The 18,433-nt window shown below is 45.2% G+C and overlaps 1 protein-coding gene across 1 annotated transcript in view; it reads left to right on the forward strand.

The window, feature by feature from the left end:
• VWC2L (von Willebrand factor C domain containing 2 like) overlaps positions 1 to 18,433 on the forward strand; it is a 39,060-nt gene that overhangs the window by 4,481 nt on the left and 16,146 nt on the right. The window contains exon 3 of the mRNA XM_035536877.2: positions 14,640 to 14,769. Coding sequence (XP_035392770.1) covers positions 14,640 to 14,769 — 130 coding nt within the window. The remainder of the gene's footprint in view (positions 1 to 14,639; positions 14,770 to 18,433) is intronic.

Consider the following 18,433-nt stretch of genomic DNA (forward strand, 5'->3'; position numbering starts at 1 on the left):
TCAGGCAATAGAAAATTGCTGTGCACTTCCAGGGGTGTGTTGAAAAAAAAAAAAAAGAAAAAAAAAAAGGAGTACCCATGAACTCTGAGTTTATAAATGCTGTAGGAAAGGAAGAAATTCCAAGATTCAGGAAAATGCTGCTATAAAGCCAAACCTTGACTTCATTGAAGCATCTGGGGATTTTGCTGTTTGCTTCAATGGAACACAGATAATAGAATCCTAGAATCATTAAGGTTGGAAAAGACCTCCAAGATCACCTGGTCCAAGCATCCTGCTACCACCAATGTCACCCACTACGCACCACGTCCAACCTCTCCTTGAACACCCCCAGGGACGGTGACTCCACCACCTCCCTGGGCAACCCGTCCCAATGCCTGACTGCTCTTTCTGAGAAGAAATGTCTCCTCATTTCCATCCTGAACCTCCTCTGGCACAACTTGAGGCCATTCCCTCCAGTCCTATCACTAGTTACCTGTGAGAAGAGGCTGGCCCCCAGCTCCCCACACCTTCCTTTCAGGTAGCTGTAGAGAGCAATAATGTCTGCCCTGAGCCTCCTCTTCTCCAGACTAAACACCCCCAGTTCCCTCAGCCGCCCCTCACAGCACTTGTGTTCCGGGCCCTTCACCAGCTTCGTTGTCCTTCTCCGGACACACTCCAGGGCCTTGATGTTCTTCTGGTACTGAGGGGCCCAAAGCTGAACACAGGACTCAAGGTGCAGCCTCACCAGAGCCAAGTACCTGAGCTTTTACCTGCCATCTCTACAGAAGAAATCCAGAGCAGTCCATAGGTTTTATAGGCTGAGTTCTGCTCTTCTCTCACCCTGTTGGATTTATAAGGTCTGCAGACTTTCTCAAGCTCATTCCACACACACAGAGCTCTGTCTTTGCCAAAGAAGAGAGGCTTTCCCAGTCATTCTGACTCAAAAACAGACTGCTTCCAGTGGAGATAGAGTCACAATTTTTTGTGGGCTTGTAACCCTTTCACCTACAATTTGCTTTTGCTAATATGTAGGTTTTGAATCATCATCCATAGAAGTGCTCTTCATTGCTTAGCTACAGCTGAAATTAACTTTCATTTAAAAACCTTTTGCAAGTGTGTGTCTGTGTGTGTGTGCATACAAACATCCATGCTTGCTCTATTAATACTACCAGGACTGACTCATCATATGGAAATTTCAGCTGCTTGATCTTTGCACAAATTAGGATTGTGTTTTCTTTGGGAAATCAAAATTTTTGAGAGGTTTCCATTTGGGAGAATTTTGCCGTCTTGTTTTTAGGTTTCTGTTTGGGGTTGGGATGAGAAATCCAAATGCAATTTAATCCTTTTATTTTCTTACCACTGACCATAACTGTGACTACCTCTTTGTAAAAGGGTAGCTCTAAAGACCCATTTCCTGAATATTTAGCTTCCTTCTAGTGGGCTGATTTTGGACCTCTAATCTTTTTGACTGATAGCAATCATAAGCACAAAAAATAAACATGACAACAAGCCATCTAGCTCCGACAGCTGTCCAAATGTTTATGCTTGTGCCCCTAAATCCTTAACACGTACGAATGAAATGCTGAACTGAACTTCAGTTGTAAATCTAAAGCTGTTAGGAGTCTTTCTGTGTGCTTTGTAAAACCTTGTGTCCCTTACAGATGGCTTAGTAACCCCGTGTAGGCTCTCCACAGCTCTGTGATGGGTCCTAGGAGATCTCTGAGGGCTTTGGGCTCCGGCTGCCCATATGGAGCCTGCCTCATCCCCTCGGTTTGCCTGAGACTTATCCGTGACTTCTGCTGAGGCTGCAGCCAAAGGGGAGGGCTGTTTGCTTTTAGAGGGCTCCATCCTTCTCTTTCCCAACCTCATTTTCCACTTCTCTCCTTGCTGGCCTCAAATCCGGCCTCCTGGGTCTCCTCCAGTCCCTCTCAGAGCGAACACGGGGTGATGGGCGGCTTTGGGGTCAGCGTGAGGGATGCTGCAAGGCTCAGGCAGTCCGGCTGCTTTCCCCAGAGAGATCTGGTGGGGACTCTCAGGGTCACTTAGCAGCTTGCTTCTGTTTTGATTTCTGTGCTGGAGGTTAAGGTCCAAGTCCCAAGCGCTCCGCACTCGCCTGTAAAGCAGGGATCTTTCGGAGAGGTTGCCAACCCTCCACTTTCTTCCCGGGGAGAGAAAATAAGCAAATAAATCAGAGAGCAGTCTTGGTTATTGGGAGCGCACATGGTTGTGTGTTAAATGAATGTCCCCAGACAGCAGCTTATGTAAAGTAAAGGAGACAGCATACCGCCAGTGTGATGAATGTTCATTGGCAGCTGATGGAGAAATCGTGCAAATGTCAGTGAGACAACAGTTTTCCTAAGTGCTGATTAGTTTTTACACTGCTGCATAACTTACAGGCAGAAAAGCACATGCCTACCCGGGTTAATAAATACAATTTATGGCGGGGGTTACGGTATATTCGTAGCCACAGTTGGGAGCCTTTTGTAAATGTTTAGCTTGTCCGTTTGGTCTGTCCATAATCACCTCTGAAGTTCCTGGTCTCTCATCACTGAATATAGGCATGTCCAGACTAACCTCTACGGACCTCCAGGAATACGTGGCAAAACGTGAGTTCACAAGAGATCATCAAGCTGATGTCTTGAAAGGTTCTCCTCATTTCAGGCCAAGCAGCTGGGAGCTGCTCCCTGTCCTTGCAGGACAGCAGCTCCCCACGACATGATTTTCTGTAGCATGGTGTCATGGTTCTCAAAGTCAACAGCAGAAGATTTGTGGCCACAAACATTAAAATATCTCCATTTGCCTGGCAGGGCTTTGGGTGAGTTATCCTTGGGAGGGAAAGGGAGAGGTCTTGGCATCACAGCTTTGCCTTCCTGGCAATATTTAGCTTCATCCTAGGGCAAACTCGCCACTGACTTGAAATGAGACAGGGTTTCACTCCTGGAGTTCTCCTGTATTTTTCTGTCATGTTGTTTCCTTCCACTGTATCTTTGTCTGCGTATCACCTGTAATTCTTCTGCCAGGGCTCCTGTATCTCACTGGCTTTATGTCTTCTTGAACAGCACTTTGCACAGTAGGGATCACAGCTCTAGCAGGGATCTTTGGGGTATAATCAGGATCCAAAATAAATGAGGGACTGTATAAGCATAGCATTATCATATACTAATTCTCAGCTCATTATGGAAACCTGTACTTTGGAATAGCAGCACCTCCTTCTCCTTGGTTAATGCTCTTTAAAAAAATGTTTTATTAATGCAATTATCTTAATATAACTTAACAAAATAATACCCTTCATCAAAAGGTGTTAGCAGAGGCACGAGCTCCTTCAGCTGCTCTCCCAGCATCGCTCAGCCCCTGAAGTGCAGCGTGGCCATTCTGCTGCTGGATGAAAGGAGGCAGTGAAGACAAAAAGCGATTCCCCACCCAGCAACCGTGCCAGAAGTAGAAATTAAGTGGTACAAACCACAGCCGTGCCCTGACCACTGCTTACACCGCCAGGGAGTGCAGCCTTGTCAAACAGGAATGAAGCCACTGGGATGCTCCCAGGGCATTACTGATGGGACGGTGCTGTTAGGTGAGCAGCAGGAGGCAGCTGCAGCCCTCAAGTGCAAGGGCAGGTAAGGGCAAGAAGTGCCTGGGATGCCTTAGGGATGTCTGTCCTCATGCCACAGCAGCCACAAGGTGCTCAGGGTGGGTGGTAAAGGGGAATTTTAGCCACGTGTGTTATAAGACGTGATCACTGCACCCACCCTGGAGCGCTTCCCAGGTGAATTGCAGGGTGGCTTCTGCACTTCGTAGAAGAGGCACAACTCCTTCCATCCGAGAAGCTTCATTAGGCCGCAAAAAAAAAAAAAAAAAAAAAGGAGTTTCTTCCTGAGCTTTCTCCTCTCTGCTATGTGTTCATTTTCCTGGTGCATCTTAGCAAATGCTCAGATAGTCGCAGGCTAATAACTACAAGAACAAGCATTAGTAAAACCTTGTGGTAGCACATAACCAGTGATCCAAATCACTAGTAGTTTTTAGAACTTCGCTCCTAAATTACAAGACACTGATTACGAACCCAAGCCAGCATGGGGCCCATATTTTAATATTAGCTTTTTCCTCTCCAAGATGTGTACAGCAGTTTGTTTCTTTTTCCTATTATGACTCAAATAAATGGGGCATTTTTTTTCCCTTCTTGTGTGTTCTGCAATTTCACATACGGCTAGAAAATCATAATACAAAAGAAATTTCAATAACGTGCCTGCGCTTTAATAAAAGGAACCATGAACAATGCCAGCTCACAAGATAGCACACAGCCATTGAAATCAGACAGGGGAAACAGAACATCAGTCAGATGGAAAAGTATGATTTATTATCTCCCTCCTGGCAAAATTACAGTGACAATGTCTACGCAAAGGAATCTGAAATTACTGACTTACTGTATTTCTGTCATAATTCGTACCAAGAAAACATGCTAAAATAGATAGGCATGTCATATATCGATCTGTAGTGATAGCTATTTTTTAAATCATATTATGTGCTTAGCTACTGATTCTATAACATATATATTACATTATGCACAAGTATGTTATTATAATAGGTAAAAGACAATGGGCTGTATTGAGAATTTGGCTACAAAAAAGCCATGCTGTTGTTTTCCCCAGCTTTCAGGGATATATGGAGAACCCAAAAGGTCACAGCTCGCTGGCACTGGGTGCGCTACAAGCATGTTCTCTCAGAAGCTCCCCTTTGAAATGGATGAGACCTAAAGCTCAAGCATCAGCACGATTCAGAATCACCAGGAATTGTTTTAATCACAGTCTATCATTCCTCGGGGCCATGCAGAATTTGGCCTGTACATGCAAACCCAAGGGATTGGGATTTTTCCAGTAAATATGACCCAGGAATGAACACATGCCCAACATTTGTACCACCAATGCTGTGGCTGTGCTTTCAGAGTTTTGCTCCAGGAAACGGCCTGTCGGTGCTGCTTGCATCCAGAACTGGGGCATGTCCAGAGAGCTGGGGCTACTGAGAGAGAGGATATCTAGCTGCATTCCCAGAGAAGGTAAAACCAACATTATAGCTTCCAGATATGCTCAGGGAGGCTAAGGAGAGACACATTTGTCCCTTGGCTTGCTCAAGCTATGTCTCTCCATGTAATCCAAGATATTTCTTCAGAGGTGGTGAGTATGAGGTCCTCTGGTCATCATCCTGTGAGTAAGGATGTAGCCCACAGAAACGTTGCCAAGTGATGGGCGAGACGTTTTTCTGCAACCATTCCCTACCAGAGGAAGGGGAAGCGCAGGTGTGTGTTTGTTGCTACTGGAATGTGCTTTATGCAGAGTTGCATTCATTAAAAATAATTCTCAATTAGATAATTATCCTAGATATTGTTTTTTAAACTGTAATTAGATAAGTCAGCTAATGACAATGCTCAATCTAGTTGCAAAATAAAAATACATGTGCCATTAGGCTTCCTTACTCTTTGTTCTGTGGTGCAGTTGAGAGAAGATTCTTGGGGAATGATGAGAAATTCAGCTTGCTTGGAAGAGTATCAGGATTTGAAACAGCTACTCAAAGGAGGGCATGTCCCAGTCTGGTTGCCTGTGGTCATCCTGGGCAGGAAAACCTTCTTGACAGGGGGTTAACTCCGTGTAGCCTCTCATCACAAACAACTTATTCAAACCCTGACTGGGGAATAAAACCCATTTTCATTTCACATCCTTCCCTCCTGGTGCTCAGAACTAAATGTGATAACATCCCCTGTGGGCCAGACACCTCCTGGAGGCTGCTGCCTTTTCTGCTGATGGTTTAAGCAATGGCAATAGGAATGAAAACTTCTGCTTCTCCCCCAAAGTGTTGCTCACCATTGGAGCCAACTTGCACGCTGAATCCCTGTGCTCCCATTGCTAGTGATGAGTGGCAGAAGAAGACATCCCCCTTGCCCTGTGGCTTCCTGACCTGAGCGAGGAACTGATTCCAGTTCTCCTTTACCAGGGCAGTGAGATGTTTCCAGGTTTCCAGCCACCAGCACAGGGTTAAGGGGGGTTTCTGGCCTGTTCATTGAGGGCAGCCCGGGAGATCAGCCTTCCCTGCTGTGCATACATGTGCATCGGGTTCAGGGGAGCTGTTTTCCCCATGGTAAACATCCTACATGCAAAGTGCTGATGGGACAATTTGGAAAATGTCCTCTAAAAGTAAAGAGCTGCTTTATTCTGGGGGCAGGTCCTTTGCTGCTATGAGCTGCTGCAGCTCCGTGGATCTCAGGTGGCCCTTTGGGATGTTACACCAGTGTAAAGTTTGGTCCCAGCCAGATCCTCTTCTGTGGAGTTTTTTGTGGGTGATTTTTTCCAGCTGCCTGAGTGATACCCAGCCGTGATCTGGGTATGTTGTGAGGGAAAGAGGAAAGGGACCAAGATGCAGTTTTCCTCCCCAGTGATGTCTGGTTATGTCATACTTCCGTCCCTGATACAAATTCAGCTTTTTATCAGCATACAGAGCTGATCTTACCAACTACTTCCATCTTTTGGCATGAATGAAGAAGGAAACAGCAGACTCAAGTGTAGGGAAAACTCAGGTGAAAGGGATCAACTTTCTGAACAGGTCCTTGGGTCCCTTCCGCTTGCCCCAGGAGGCTTTCTCCTTGATGTGGTGGCATTGGCAGCGGCAAGAGCAGACAGGAAGGGAACAGAGAGCAGAAAGCTGCCAGCTGGGCTCGGTTTCCTTCCTGATATTAAAAGGAGCTTAACAAATGTGAAGCACATGCAGACATTTTGCCCGTGTCCGAATGGGGCTGTGCATCCCCCGTTTGAGCTGCAGACCCATCTGTCATAGCTGTAAACCTTTTGAAAGGAGTCCTGGTCCCTGTGCACTGGGCATGTCTGAACCAAAAAACTGTCGTAATAGAGCCATAAAAATTATCACCAAAGTAATACAGACCTCAGTTCCCTGAGCCCCAGGGTACACGAGGTACAACTATTGTCAGGAACAAAATGAGACATATATCAAAACAAAGGGAGCGTTCGTACAGAAGTGCAGAGTCATGTTGTTATGGAAAGCTCCACTGCTGCTCTCAGGGGAGAAAAGCCATCACGGGACTGCAGATACGGAGCACCCATGGAAAAGGGGCCAGGGCTCGGCTCAGGGTTGTCTCTGTCTTGTCAGCTAGTGGAGAAGTGACTCTTTCAGACCCAGACCTGGTTCCAGGAGCCTTATAAACCCATCAGTTTGTGTGGCACGTAGCAAATGTATGAGTCCAGAGCTCATAATGCCATCACGATCCTGAATCATCTGATGTGGGCCCAGGATGCCCACAGTTGGACACATCTTCTGTGCTTCTCTGCCTCATCTGGCTGACGGATCTGGAGTAGCTCCCCAGGCAGTTTCACAAAAGGATGGCAAGGATAATGTTGTGTCAGCTATGGACAGGCGTGCTCTGGGGTTATGCAGGGGAGAAATATACATGACTCGGGTGGGGGTTACAGCATCTTGATGCTTTTCCATTTCCAGTATCAAAGCCTGGAGAGACTCCTGTAGCTGTGAGTAGACAGCTACCAGTTAGGGATAACCAATAGTGAGCTTTGGTTGAAGAGCTGCAGCATCTATAGAAAAAAAGAAGAAAATAAGGCGAGTCATCTTCAACCTTGCCGTGGTGTGACTGCATTGAGTATGGAGTGGAGTTACCACCTATAGAAAATGTTTTCTGTAATGTATTTGTCTTGTCCTTCCCATTGAGTGAGAGTTTTGTTGTGGCATTTCAGTCTTACATTGGCAATGGTTGTGTGTCTGCGTGCCGGTGGTGCCTTAGGAAATCAGGGTCTCCTCTCGGCATCAGCTCTGCTGCTCCTTGGGATCCAGCTCCTTGTTTCAGCCCATCTGCAGTATGGTGCAAGCATTTTTCAAATTTTGGATGGCACAGCTCATTTATATTGCTGGTTCTCCATATAAGCTGGATACAGCTCCACTTTTTCACTGCAAATAAATTATCTAATGACTTAGTACTTTTTTCCTGTTGCGGAGTCATTTGCAACCTGATGGTGTTTTCCGTCACTGTGCTTGGCTATAATCATTCACCGGATTGTTTATTTGAGCAACTTTCCACCAATGGAAAGTCCAAGTCATTGCAGTTGCCAGAGTGTAATTGATGCTGTGTCTCCGATAGCTGGATGGATGATTTTTTTTAAGTGACAAAAATTATGGTGATTTTTGCCCCATGCCAGTTACTCTATTAGTGCATGCACACAAATACAAAGCCTTTTACCAAACTTTTAACACAATCTAGACACTTATTTATGTGCTGCTCATAGTAAAGACAAATTGAGCAGTCCAGAACAGAAATTTCCGTCTCGCCTTCAGGTGGGACTTGCTACGCAGCCTGTTCTCTGCAGTTTGGCATCTGCAAAATTTCTCGCTTGTAAGTATCCTCTGAACTTCCCTGCAATCTCCTGCTAATCTGCCTGAGATCACAGGCAATTTCAATAACAATGAAAATGATTCTAATTTCAACTCCAGGAGTATCTTCAATGAATGCTATCCCAGTTTCTCTTTATTCATCTCCCCTGGTTTATGACTTCCCACCTCAGCTGTAGTGTGGAAACTGTTTTTTCCTCTGATTTTATTCATCAGGTTCTTTTTAACTTTCTTCGTTCTCTTGCTTCCTGCCAATAAATTCACCACCTGAAACTGTAGCTACAGAAATCATCTCCATCAGAATTGCCATTGTCCTTTGTGTCATTAAAAGTTACAGCTCCTCTTAAGATGTAAGTGCCCAATTTGACAGACTTCACTTTGCATTGCTCTGCTTTTCCTGCTGTTTTATCTGCATAGAGCAGGATGCCATCAGTCGAGTCTGTCTAAGGAGAGAGGCTGAAGGCAATTATCCCTGTGAGCACTGGTACAAACTTTCTTGAAACCCAAAAGATGGAGAAATGGGCAGCGATGGTGGTCTTCAGGTTTCCTTCCCGTGCATTTTTACCTTTTGCAATGTAACCTCGAAAAGGCATATACGTACCATTTCCTTCTCGGTGAGCTAACATGCTTGATTGAGGTTTCCAGTGATACCCAGAGTCCTGGTATCTTCTTTGCATTTGCTCTAGGTTGATGGATCCTTGAGTTTCCATGGGGCTCAGAAAGAAAGTCCACTGAGATAATTTATCTGTTTGTTTTATGCCACTTCAGATTCCAGTCAACCAAGCAGATTTCTCCAGTCATTCTGCCTGTTTTATAAATATACCTATTTGACTGTGAAAAGCATTGCAGGACCCAATAGCAGGTCTGTTCAGTTCAGTGGAAATACTTAGATTGTCTTCTACTAACTCGAGCAGCCCCGGGGCGATGATCAGTACGTGTCTATCGTAACATGATTAGGTGGCTGTAAACGCTGCCATGGAGCCTTTCTGTTTCCTTCCTCAAAAGAAATGTCAAGTATTTGTGATATAATAGGTGTCGAGTTCGTAATGCTCTGTAGTTGTTTGTTGGTAGCTGCGTGTAATCGATAAAGGGCTGTTGTGCAATAGTCAGACAGTACAAAGACCCAGTCCTTTCATGACCACTTCTTGGGACCTGGTCAATAAGATGAAGTCTTTGAGTCTGGGATCATGGGACATTCTTGCACTAATATCCTCTTCAAGCTTGGCCAGTTTATGTAGGAAGAAGGGGGAAGAGAGCAGCCCAATAAATCCTAGTAAGTGAATAAGTCTCGGAAGAGATAACTGGAAGTTAGTTGCAAGAATTTGCAGTAGCTTTGAGCAGCCTGCACACTGGCTTCAGCAAAGGTGTAAACCTTCTTCCACCAGGCTGTAAACACAGCTATGGAGCAAGTACCATGCAATTGGATGTCTTGTCCTGAAAGGGTGAGGAGGGCTCCAAAGTGAAGGAAGTGGCTGTGCTAAGCGTGCCTGGAGGAAATCAGGAGCTTCACCCAAACCTGAGTGAAGCCAGCTGGATTAATCACAGCTGGTGGCAGGAGTCTGCAGCCTTAAAACTTGGCCTGAGAGCTTTTCTAAGATATGTGAGAGCCCTCATACGGGACTGAAATGAGCGTGCCTGGGGACCTGAGGAAGGGCAGCAGGATGCTTAGCCTGGTGACTGCAAGCAGAGCAAAGAAAAAAAGGAAAATCACCTCTGATTGGCAGAACAAACAGGTAAAAAAAAAAAAAAAAAGTATCAATCGGATGTCTGCTGAAAAGTTTTTCACTTGTCTTAGACAAATCACTCCCTTTGCACTCCTAGAGGTGTTTATGTAGGAGCAGCAAAGAGTGACTGACAAGCCCACACAGACAGAAATCCTTACTGGAGCCAGGGAGGAGGGCTGCAGTATAATATTTCTTACATATAAATTTACTCCATCCACTTAGGGAGAATTATTACTAGTCAGTAATAAGCTTTTGCAGGGCAATCTACGTGTTACAGAAAAATCTTTCACATGTTTGGGGCAGCAGAGAGGTGGCTTAGGATGCTGTAGTTGTAGACAAGGCATGAGCTAAGAGTGAAATACGGGTGAAGTTCAGCAAGCATTTGGGACAACCAGATTTCAGGGGCTAGCTGAGATGTCTCAGATGCAGTAAAGCTTAGGCCTGCAGAAGCTTGTTGCAAGATCTTATCTAAAAGCTCGAAGTTCTGTGTGATCGGTTATTTGTGTGACTGTACCAGCTGCCTTGGTTTAGAAAAGGTTTGATTGAGATCTCTTCAGCTGGAGAAAAGCATAGAAGTGTAGATTTAGACACTGAGATTTGAATTCATATTTCCATTTTCTTTTCTCCACCTCTCCCTCAAGTTTGGGAAGGATTACGTTTTAGGCTATTTTCCTGAAGAATTGTTTGATTGTGTGGTCTGTCTCTCTGTCCAGCAGGCTTTTTGGATGATTTGAACTCTCAGCCGTAGAGCTCTCAGAGGTATGAAATTTCTGGAGGTTATGAATCCTAGGGTCTAGGGAAGGAGCTGTGGTCCCAGCCCTGTAAGAAAGGCAACCCCCATTCACCGTGAGGACTGGCTGGATGACATTAGCAAGTCTAATTCCTGCATGTGCTGGCATTTGCTCCCAAAGAGAGGGTGAAAATGGTGCAGAGCTGGTGTGTTTATGGGAGTAAGAGTAAAGATTAGGAGATACGGTATCCACATCTGGTTTGGCCTCCTGATTTCCCCTGCTCACAGTGTATCCTGCTTCTCATTGTGTTTCCTTTGCTGCCTTTTTTGTTTGTTTGTTTATGTCATCTATCAAGTTTATCATTATGTGCTCAGGAACATAAAATCTTTATTAGCCATGTGTATTCTCTATTCTCTGTTTTAATTTTCCTTCCTTCTTCCTTTGTTAATGAACTTCGCTGACTGCAGATGTTTCCCGTTTGACAACACCTGAGACCAAGGCTTTCCAGTTGGGCTGTGAGCTTAGGTGAGGCTTATAAGCAAGGGTGTCCAGGGTCTGCATCCTTGTTTGTGCTTTTGTGCTCTCTTGAAGTGACTGGTAGGAGGAGAGGTGAAGCAGAGCCAGTGCTGAGACTTGAGAAGCTCATTTGGGTGCTGATTCCCACTTCCTCTGCTCACAAAAGGCACCAAGTCATGGTCAGGTATCAGTCACGTCTTCTTCCCAGCTTGGCTTGTCTCAGCCCCTGCACAGACAGTGACATCAAAGAAGGAATTTCCTCACCAGTTCTCCTGAGGGTCATCAGTGAAAATTGGGTGAAAAGGGTTTCGGGTGCTTTACACTGGTTTCCCCAAGTAATGGGAAACGTACTGCTACCTTCGACAAAAGGTTTGCTCCTCTGGTTTAATGATAGGTCTGCTGCCCAAAACACACCTTGAAAAGTAAGGGTGTAGGGGGTGCAGCTGGTGTGTGGGTGTGTATCTGTGTCCGACTGGGCACTGTGAACTTCCTTTCATGTCAGGCAATGGTGAGAAGAAAGTTTCTGCACCAATATCTCTCAATGTCCTGAAATCCTTCCTAACAAATCTCTCCCTAGAGAGTCTTCTAAGAGATTATTCTGCCATGGACAGGTGGAGTGTGTAAATCACCGTCTGGCCCAAGCCTTTTATGATCCTTTAATCTTAGCCTTTTTTTTTTTTGCAGAATATCAGCTTAAGGAACACGAATAAAGTGTTTGCTCTGCCCATGTGGGAATGGCAGAGCCTCTGATTTGTGTCCTTTCTCTTTCATACTTCAGAAACCTTCCGTATTTTCTCAACTTTGTTTCTAAGTAGGGATGGGAGTTTCTTTTCAGGGACTGTTGTTAACTGGTGGTGGAAAGCATCCCTGCTCCGTGGGGGATAAAAGTTGAAATCCAGATTCTGGAACTTCTGAATATTGGCAGAGCTGCCTAGTGGGTCCCTTAAAAACCAAAAGAGTAATTGCCATGGTCTGGAGAAAAGTAAGAGCAAACGAAGTAGATGAAAGGATCGGGAAACAAAACTTTGGGATATCTTTCCCTGGTTCCCAGTTCCTTCACTGGTTCCCAGTTTGTCAGTTCTCTGCTTGGTCTCCCTGCTGCCTATGGAGATAAATACAGGACTTTTCTGGCCTGCATCCCACAGCCGTTCCACGGAAAGTGGAGCTCCAGGGGAAATGGCCCATAAATCGGATTAATCAGTGCACCTGGGGCAAAATGCTTTCTGCAAGGGGTCTGGAAATAGCATCCCAAAACACAGCTCTTGGGAGAAAGTGCTGAGGCATTCATAAAATCAGTGGGCAGGAAGGGCTGAGTCGCCCGCGGAAGTGTGGAGCTGGGTGAGAGCCACAGCAAAGGGGCACTGGCACATGAGCAAAATGGTCAGATTGAGGAAGGAAAGTTCTGGAGGCAAGTCCAAGCAGTTTGAACTTGATAGGATGGGGAAGAAGAGGTGGCTGAGAAAAGTTTTGTAGTTCGTGCCACTGCAGCCTTTTCATTTGCTGGCCGTGTGCTCCTCGTACTGCTGAGGCCTACTTCTATTTTGATAATTGTGTGCAGTTTTTCCCTCCTGAAAAGCTGCTTTCGGTGTCAAGCAACATCGCGGTTTATTACAGTGTCATTTTCAAGTTATACCGGCAACACAATAGCAAAAGATGTGTGTGTCATGTCTCATTTACTCAGTTGCACATTCGTTCAGGGGCATCTTCTACATCTGCTGATCATCTTCAAGCAGTAGATGTGGCGGCAGCCCCGGCAGCACGTCACACTGCTTCTTAGGATTGCAGCTACTGGAGTAGTGGAGACGGGGCAAGAGCTGAAGGATACGTCAGTGAAAGCCTCCACAAATCCAAAGATCTCGTTCTACTGCTCCATATAATTAGCGATTAAAATGAGTAAAAACAAAGCAGCAATTTTCTTATTGATCCCTCAGCAAATAGTTCTGTCTATTTCCTTCTGCATTGTTTCTCCGTATTAAATAGCCTCGAATAAGAAATGTCAGTCAAATGAATTTAGATTCCTGGTGCTTCAGACAGAAATCAAAGCAGGATTGAATGAGGAAAGATAATTAGAGAGAGGAATTCCACCTCCACAGACTTCTTCCCTTGCTCAAGGAGTGCTGATTTTATCTAAATTGCCAAAGCCGTGAGCAAATGAGAGGTGATAGGAATTATAGACTGCAGATGCTGAGACAAAGCAAGGGAAGCTTTAATTAGTGCATTTTAAGGTAGAAATGAATTTCTTGGGAATAAATTATTTGACTCAAGACATATGGAGCTTCTTAGAGGTGAACTGAAAAGCTTTTTTACCTGCCAGAACCTGGGCTTGTGGGGTTGTGTCTGTCTTGGAGAAATGAGTGACACATCACTGAGGTTTGAAACACCCGGGGATGATGCTGCCTTTTGTTTGCATCTTGCTTGTTTGTTTTGAACCCAGAGGAACTCCCATCGCTGCAGATTCCCACTGATGCAACAGAAAGCAGCATTTGTTCCAATATCCACATTTACTCATTCAAGCATTAGTGATGGAGCTGCCATAGCTGAGGAATTGGGAGCTAGGTATTGAGCCCACAGGTACTGAAAGGAAGTTATTTTCCTTTCACGTTCCCTTCTTGTTGTCCTTTCTTAGCTCTGTTGCCATTCTTTCAACACACTTGCAAACGCATAAGGATATGGGGAACCCTAAACACTGACCTTTCTATTTTTCAACAGATTTTCACAGCTTCTTCTAGAGTGAGGCAGCAACAACTCTCTACCATTTGTACATTTGGAGGTAGATAGATTCCTCTTTGAATTGATGGAGCTGAAATGAAACCATTACGCTGGGTGCTTTAATCCAAGACTCCCTGACTTCAGGAGAGTTATTCAGGCTCTTAATTACTCACAGCGGGAGGCACTTTCTCACAAACCTCGTTAAAACAGGCAAGAGTGGGGCTGGGGCCAGATCCGATGGTTATATTAAGGAGGTATGCGGTGTCAGACAAGCAGGTGGGTCGCTCCATCAAACCTCTTTTAGACCTGGTCCCTTCAGCTCAGTCTCCTTACTGACGAGACCTAAAGCCTGGCAAAAGATACACCCTCTCTGAGAAAACAAATACCATGCTTGCTGGTTTTTCTAATGTTCTGGTTGCCTATTTCAGATGCTGATGTTTTGTCCTATAGGTTAATTTGTTTTTACCCATGATGAATGAATGCAGTCAAGAAGTATTAAACGCTGATGTGTTTATCTTATGGCAAGCTAGAAATGTTGCAAACTTGTGAGCTGCAGGAGGAAACGGGCTAATTTTAGATTTGTTCCTAGCCCTCGCCATGCGAATGGTGTCGCTGCGAGCCCAGCAATGAAGTTCACTGTGTTGTAGCAGACTGCGCAGTTCCCGAGTGTGTCAACCCAGTCTATGAACCAGAGCAGTGTTGTCCGGTCTGCAAAAATGGTAAGAAAGTACTGTATTGGCTTTAACAAAGAATATGAAGGAAACATTTTCTTAAAATGTCATTACTGATGCATTGCCAGGAGATTCGCTTCCATTGGCACAGACTGGCGTTGGTTGGGGCTGTTACTCCTCCATGTGTATGGGCTTCGGTTATGAGATGACAGCTACAAAAATGTAGGCTCCCCTTCCTGGCCTGTGTCATCTCATTGCAGGTTTTGGGGTTGTTGACTTAAGTAAGGCTTTATAGGATTAAGTCCTGATATTGGTGATGGTCATTTCATGTCTTTATGTTTTTCTCATAGTCCCAAATGAAATCTAGTATATAAGGAAAGAGCAGAGTCTTTGTCCCTAAATTAAGAAGCCAATGATTATTACCGAAGGCCAGGGGAAAACTCATTGAAATCAATGGCCAAACTCCCCCTGGGACTGCTAAGATACTGGCCAAGCCCATAACATTGAAAGTTGTGTGCTGGAATCTCTGTATGTAGCATTGGCCCTTGTTGTTCTGCTGCAATTTCATGAATTGGAGTAGGATTCAGCAAGACTTCCAAGAAAAGCTTTGGGATGACTGAAGAAAATAACTCTTTGGAAAATAAATCTGTTTCCAAGAAGGTCTCCCAGGTCTCGTATCGCAGCCCCTATACACATACATCGCTGGAAAAACACCTTTCTCCTAATGTAGATATGAAGACAGGTTAAGAGGGGGGCTGGCTTCACATAAACCTCTTCATGGCTTTCTTAACATGAGAAGTGGCTGCTTCGACTCATCTACGTGCGTTTAGACTTTGCTGTCCATGTGTATTTCCTCTTACATGCATCACCACTGCTGGATGAAAGAGTAATGGTTGCTTTTGGGTCACAAATGAAAATGTTTTCAGAGAAATAACATTTTCAACACATTTTCTGCTCTTTAAGACAGAGGAAAAGAAAACTATTGGAAGTCCAAAACATTTTTACTAAAGGAATTGGAACAATTCTGAGCAGTCTGGGAAATTATGCCAATGGTATTGAAATCCAGAAGTCCATATTAAACCATGCTCAAAAATATTTTAAAAGATATCATCTAGAATTTTATGTGTCTGTTGGAAAGCAGAAAAATGTCCATAGGAAATTTCATTAGTTTGTTGCAAGTGAATTTCAGAGAAAAGGGTGTTTTAACCATTTCTGCATGTGGCCCACTGTGGTTGGGTGCAAAGTTTCCCATCGCATTCAACAAGAGCACACAAAAAGGCTGTCATGAGGCACCCTGCTGATCAGGAGAGGCTGGATTGGCCATCCTGGTGTCTGTCACTGTAGCTCGGTCTCATTTGCACCCAAATAAACACTGTTGGTGTGGTTTTGGACTTTGTGTTCCCATTGCTTACAGGGCACTGTACTGAATCCCCCTCCCTTGCCAGTTCCTCCCCACCCGGTTCACATCGCACAAATCCAAGCTGTGAACATTGCTCGGGCTTCCCAGGACTGCAGACTCAAAGGTGGCTTCACAGAGGTCCAGGAGCTGCTGGATTTCCCCACCAACCCCTCACCACCATGACCATTTCCCCCAGTAACTAGACTCCCCCATGTCTGGTGGACTTGGGGGGCCAGTGGCTCTAGTCCCCAGCATCCCGGTGACCGGGAGTGGGCAGCACCCTTCTTCCAAAAACAGAGCCAGGAGGACAGGGAAAGGAGCAGCTCCTACTGATGGGAGTGAGGACAGGAGGAAAGAAAAAAATCAGATACCTGCAGAAGGGGCTCAGGGCATGGCGTAGTGATGGAGGCCCTCAGCTAGATGCCAGGAGGCTTCGTCCATGGGTTTGCCAAATTTCTCTACTCATCTGTTGGAGACAGAGCTATAAAGTTCTCTGAAACCTGGTTTAGTCAAGGAAATACTTCTTAACATCCTGTTAAGAGCAGTCTGCATACCTCAGGGGTCTCTGGGGACCAGTTCTTGCAGCTGAGTCGGCAGTGGATGAAGGGGAGAGGAGGCGTGATGGCGTGGTCATCCCTTGAGGGTATCTGCATGGGGATTTTCTGTAGGGAAGCCCCTCTTTATGTCCCAGCCTGGCCGTGGGGATGAGATGCCAGGACCCCCCAGAGGGCTTTCAGCTCCTCCTGCTGCAGTCCGTGCTGACTGGCTGATATTTGGCTAATACATGTAATTTTGACTTTATCCTTCACAAATAGAATGAGATAATTTGCAAAGTGATAGAAATAAGTAGGCACCAAGATAGTCTTGGTTGTCACAGGGAACCAGATGAGCAAATTTTTTTTTATTCTTCTTGGATGTAGCTTCGAGAGTGAAGCCAGCCTTCGCTTCCCTCTAACATTTTGGTAACTTCATGTGAAAGAATAACAGACGTTGCTGTGCCTCTTCCCCTCCCAACCCCTCTGACACATCCTAATGAATGAGGATCACAACATTTTAAGCTGTCTGCTCATCCTGAGACCACGATTTTATCTTTCAGCTCTCCACCGCAGCCAGTCAATTAAAGTTCAGTTTCACAAATGCATGAAGATAACACAAGCTGACAGTCCCACTTAAATGACCGAAATCCCTCTTTTTTTGTAATTTGTTTTTTTTTTCTTTTTTTTTCCTTCCATCCAGTAGCTTTTTCTTTCTACCAAAGCAGTGAAGACATTACAGTGCCATGTCTCGGTGTGATGAAAAGATTTTAGCTTAGTCTCAGTCCCTGTGGTCATCCTTTTAGATCGGCAGAGAGAAGAGCTCAAGGGCTACAGCTGTTGGGGAAAAAAAAAAGTTAATCCCCAGAACAACATGTAGTACAAATCCTTGTTTCAAAAGCTGCTCCTTGAAATTGTGGTGAGGAAAATCCTTGTTTTGGTTTAAAACACAGCCCTGCATCATTTGCTGCGCTCTGCTAGCAGCGTGGTTTGCCTGCTTGCTTAGCTGTTGCTGCCATTAACTGGAGAATAATTTCCTCTCGATACATTCAGATAGATTTTCATGCCTTTCTTAATTATGTCTTACCAAGGGCAAAAGTGCTGTGAAGCAGTGAGGTTAATGCAAAAATCTGTTGATTCTAACGTACCTGACCTGAAGATTCATAAAAAGCCAATATCAATTTCCCTCCCTCTACCATCGTTTAGGAGCAGTCTGAACAAGCGGCTTTGGAAATTTATTCCTTAGTGTCAAAAGAAATGGAATTGTTACCTCGTGCTTTGCTAAATGCACATGGCTCTTGCAATGCTGGCTCTGCTGGGCACGGGACCCGCACTGCACGCAGAGCAAGCCGAGTTCATGGGGAGGCCAAAATTTGGGGGTGAGGGAAGGAGAGGACTTTTTCTCCTTCATGGCCCATCATCCTTGGGCTGTCAGAACGTGTTTTAAGGGCGATGGCTCCAGGTGCTGCACAGCATTTCTGTCGTGGAGATGAAAGGTCACTGGATTTCACGTTTCCTGATAGTGACAGACTGCAGAATCATGGCCCAGAGTTGTTATTTCTAGTCATTGTGGCTTCTCCAGACAAAAGCGTGTCAGCTCTTGTTAACTCTCTCCTCCACAGGACCCAGAACTTGCCTACTACTGTTAAAGTCAAGCTGGGGGCTGCCGTGGGCTGTGCCATCCCTCCTGTCCCTAGGCTCTCTAGCAGTTGGGCAAGATCATCCATCCACCCCGCTCCCACTGAAGCCTTTCTGAGCAGAAATCCCCCACGAGGTCCCA

This window comes from Cygnus atratus, chromosome 6, assembly GCF_013377495.2.
Source record: "Cygnus atratus isolate AKBS03 ecotype Queensland, Australia chromosome 6, CAtr_DNAZoo_HiC_assembly, whole genome shotgun sequence".
NCBI lineage: Eukaryota > Metazoa > Chordata > Aves > Anseriformes > Anatidae > Cygnus > Cygnus atratus.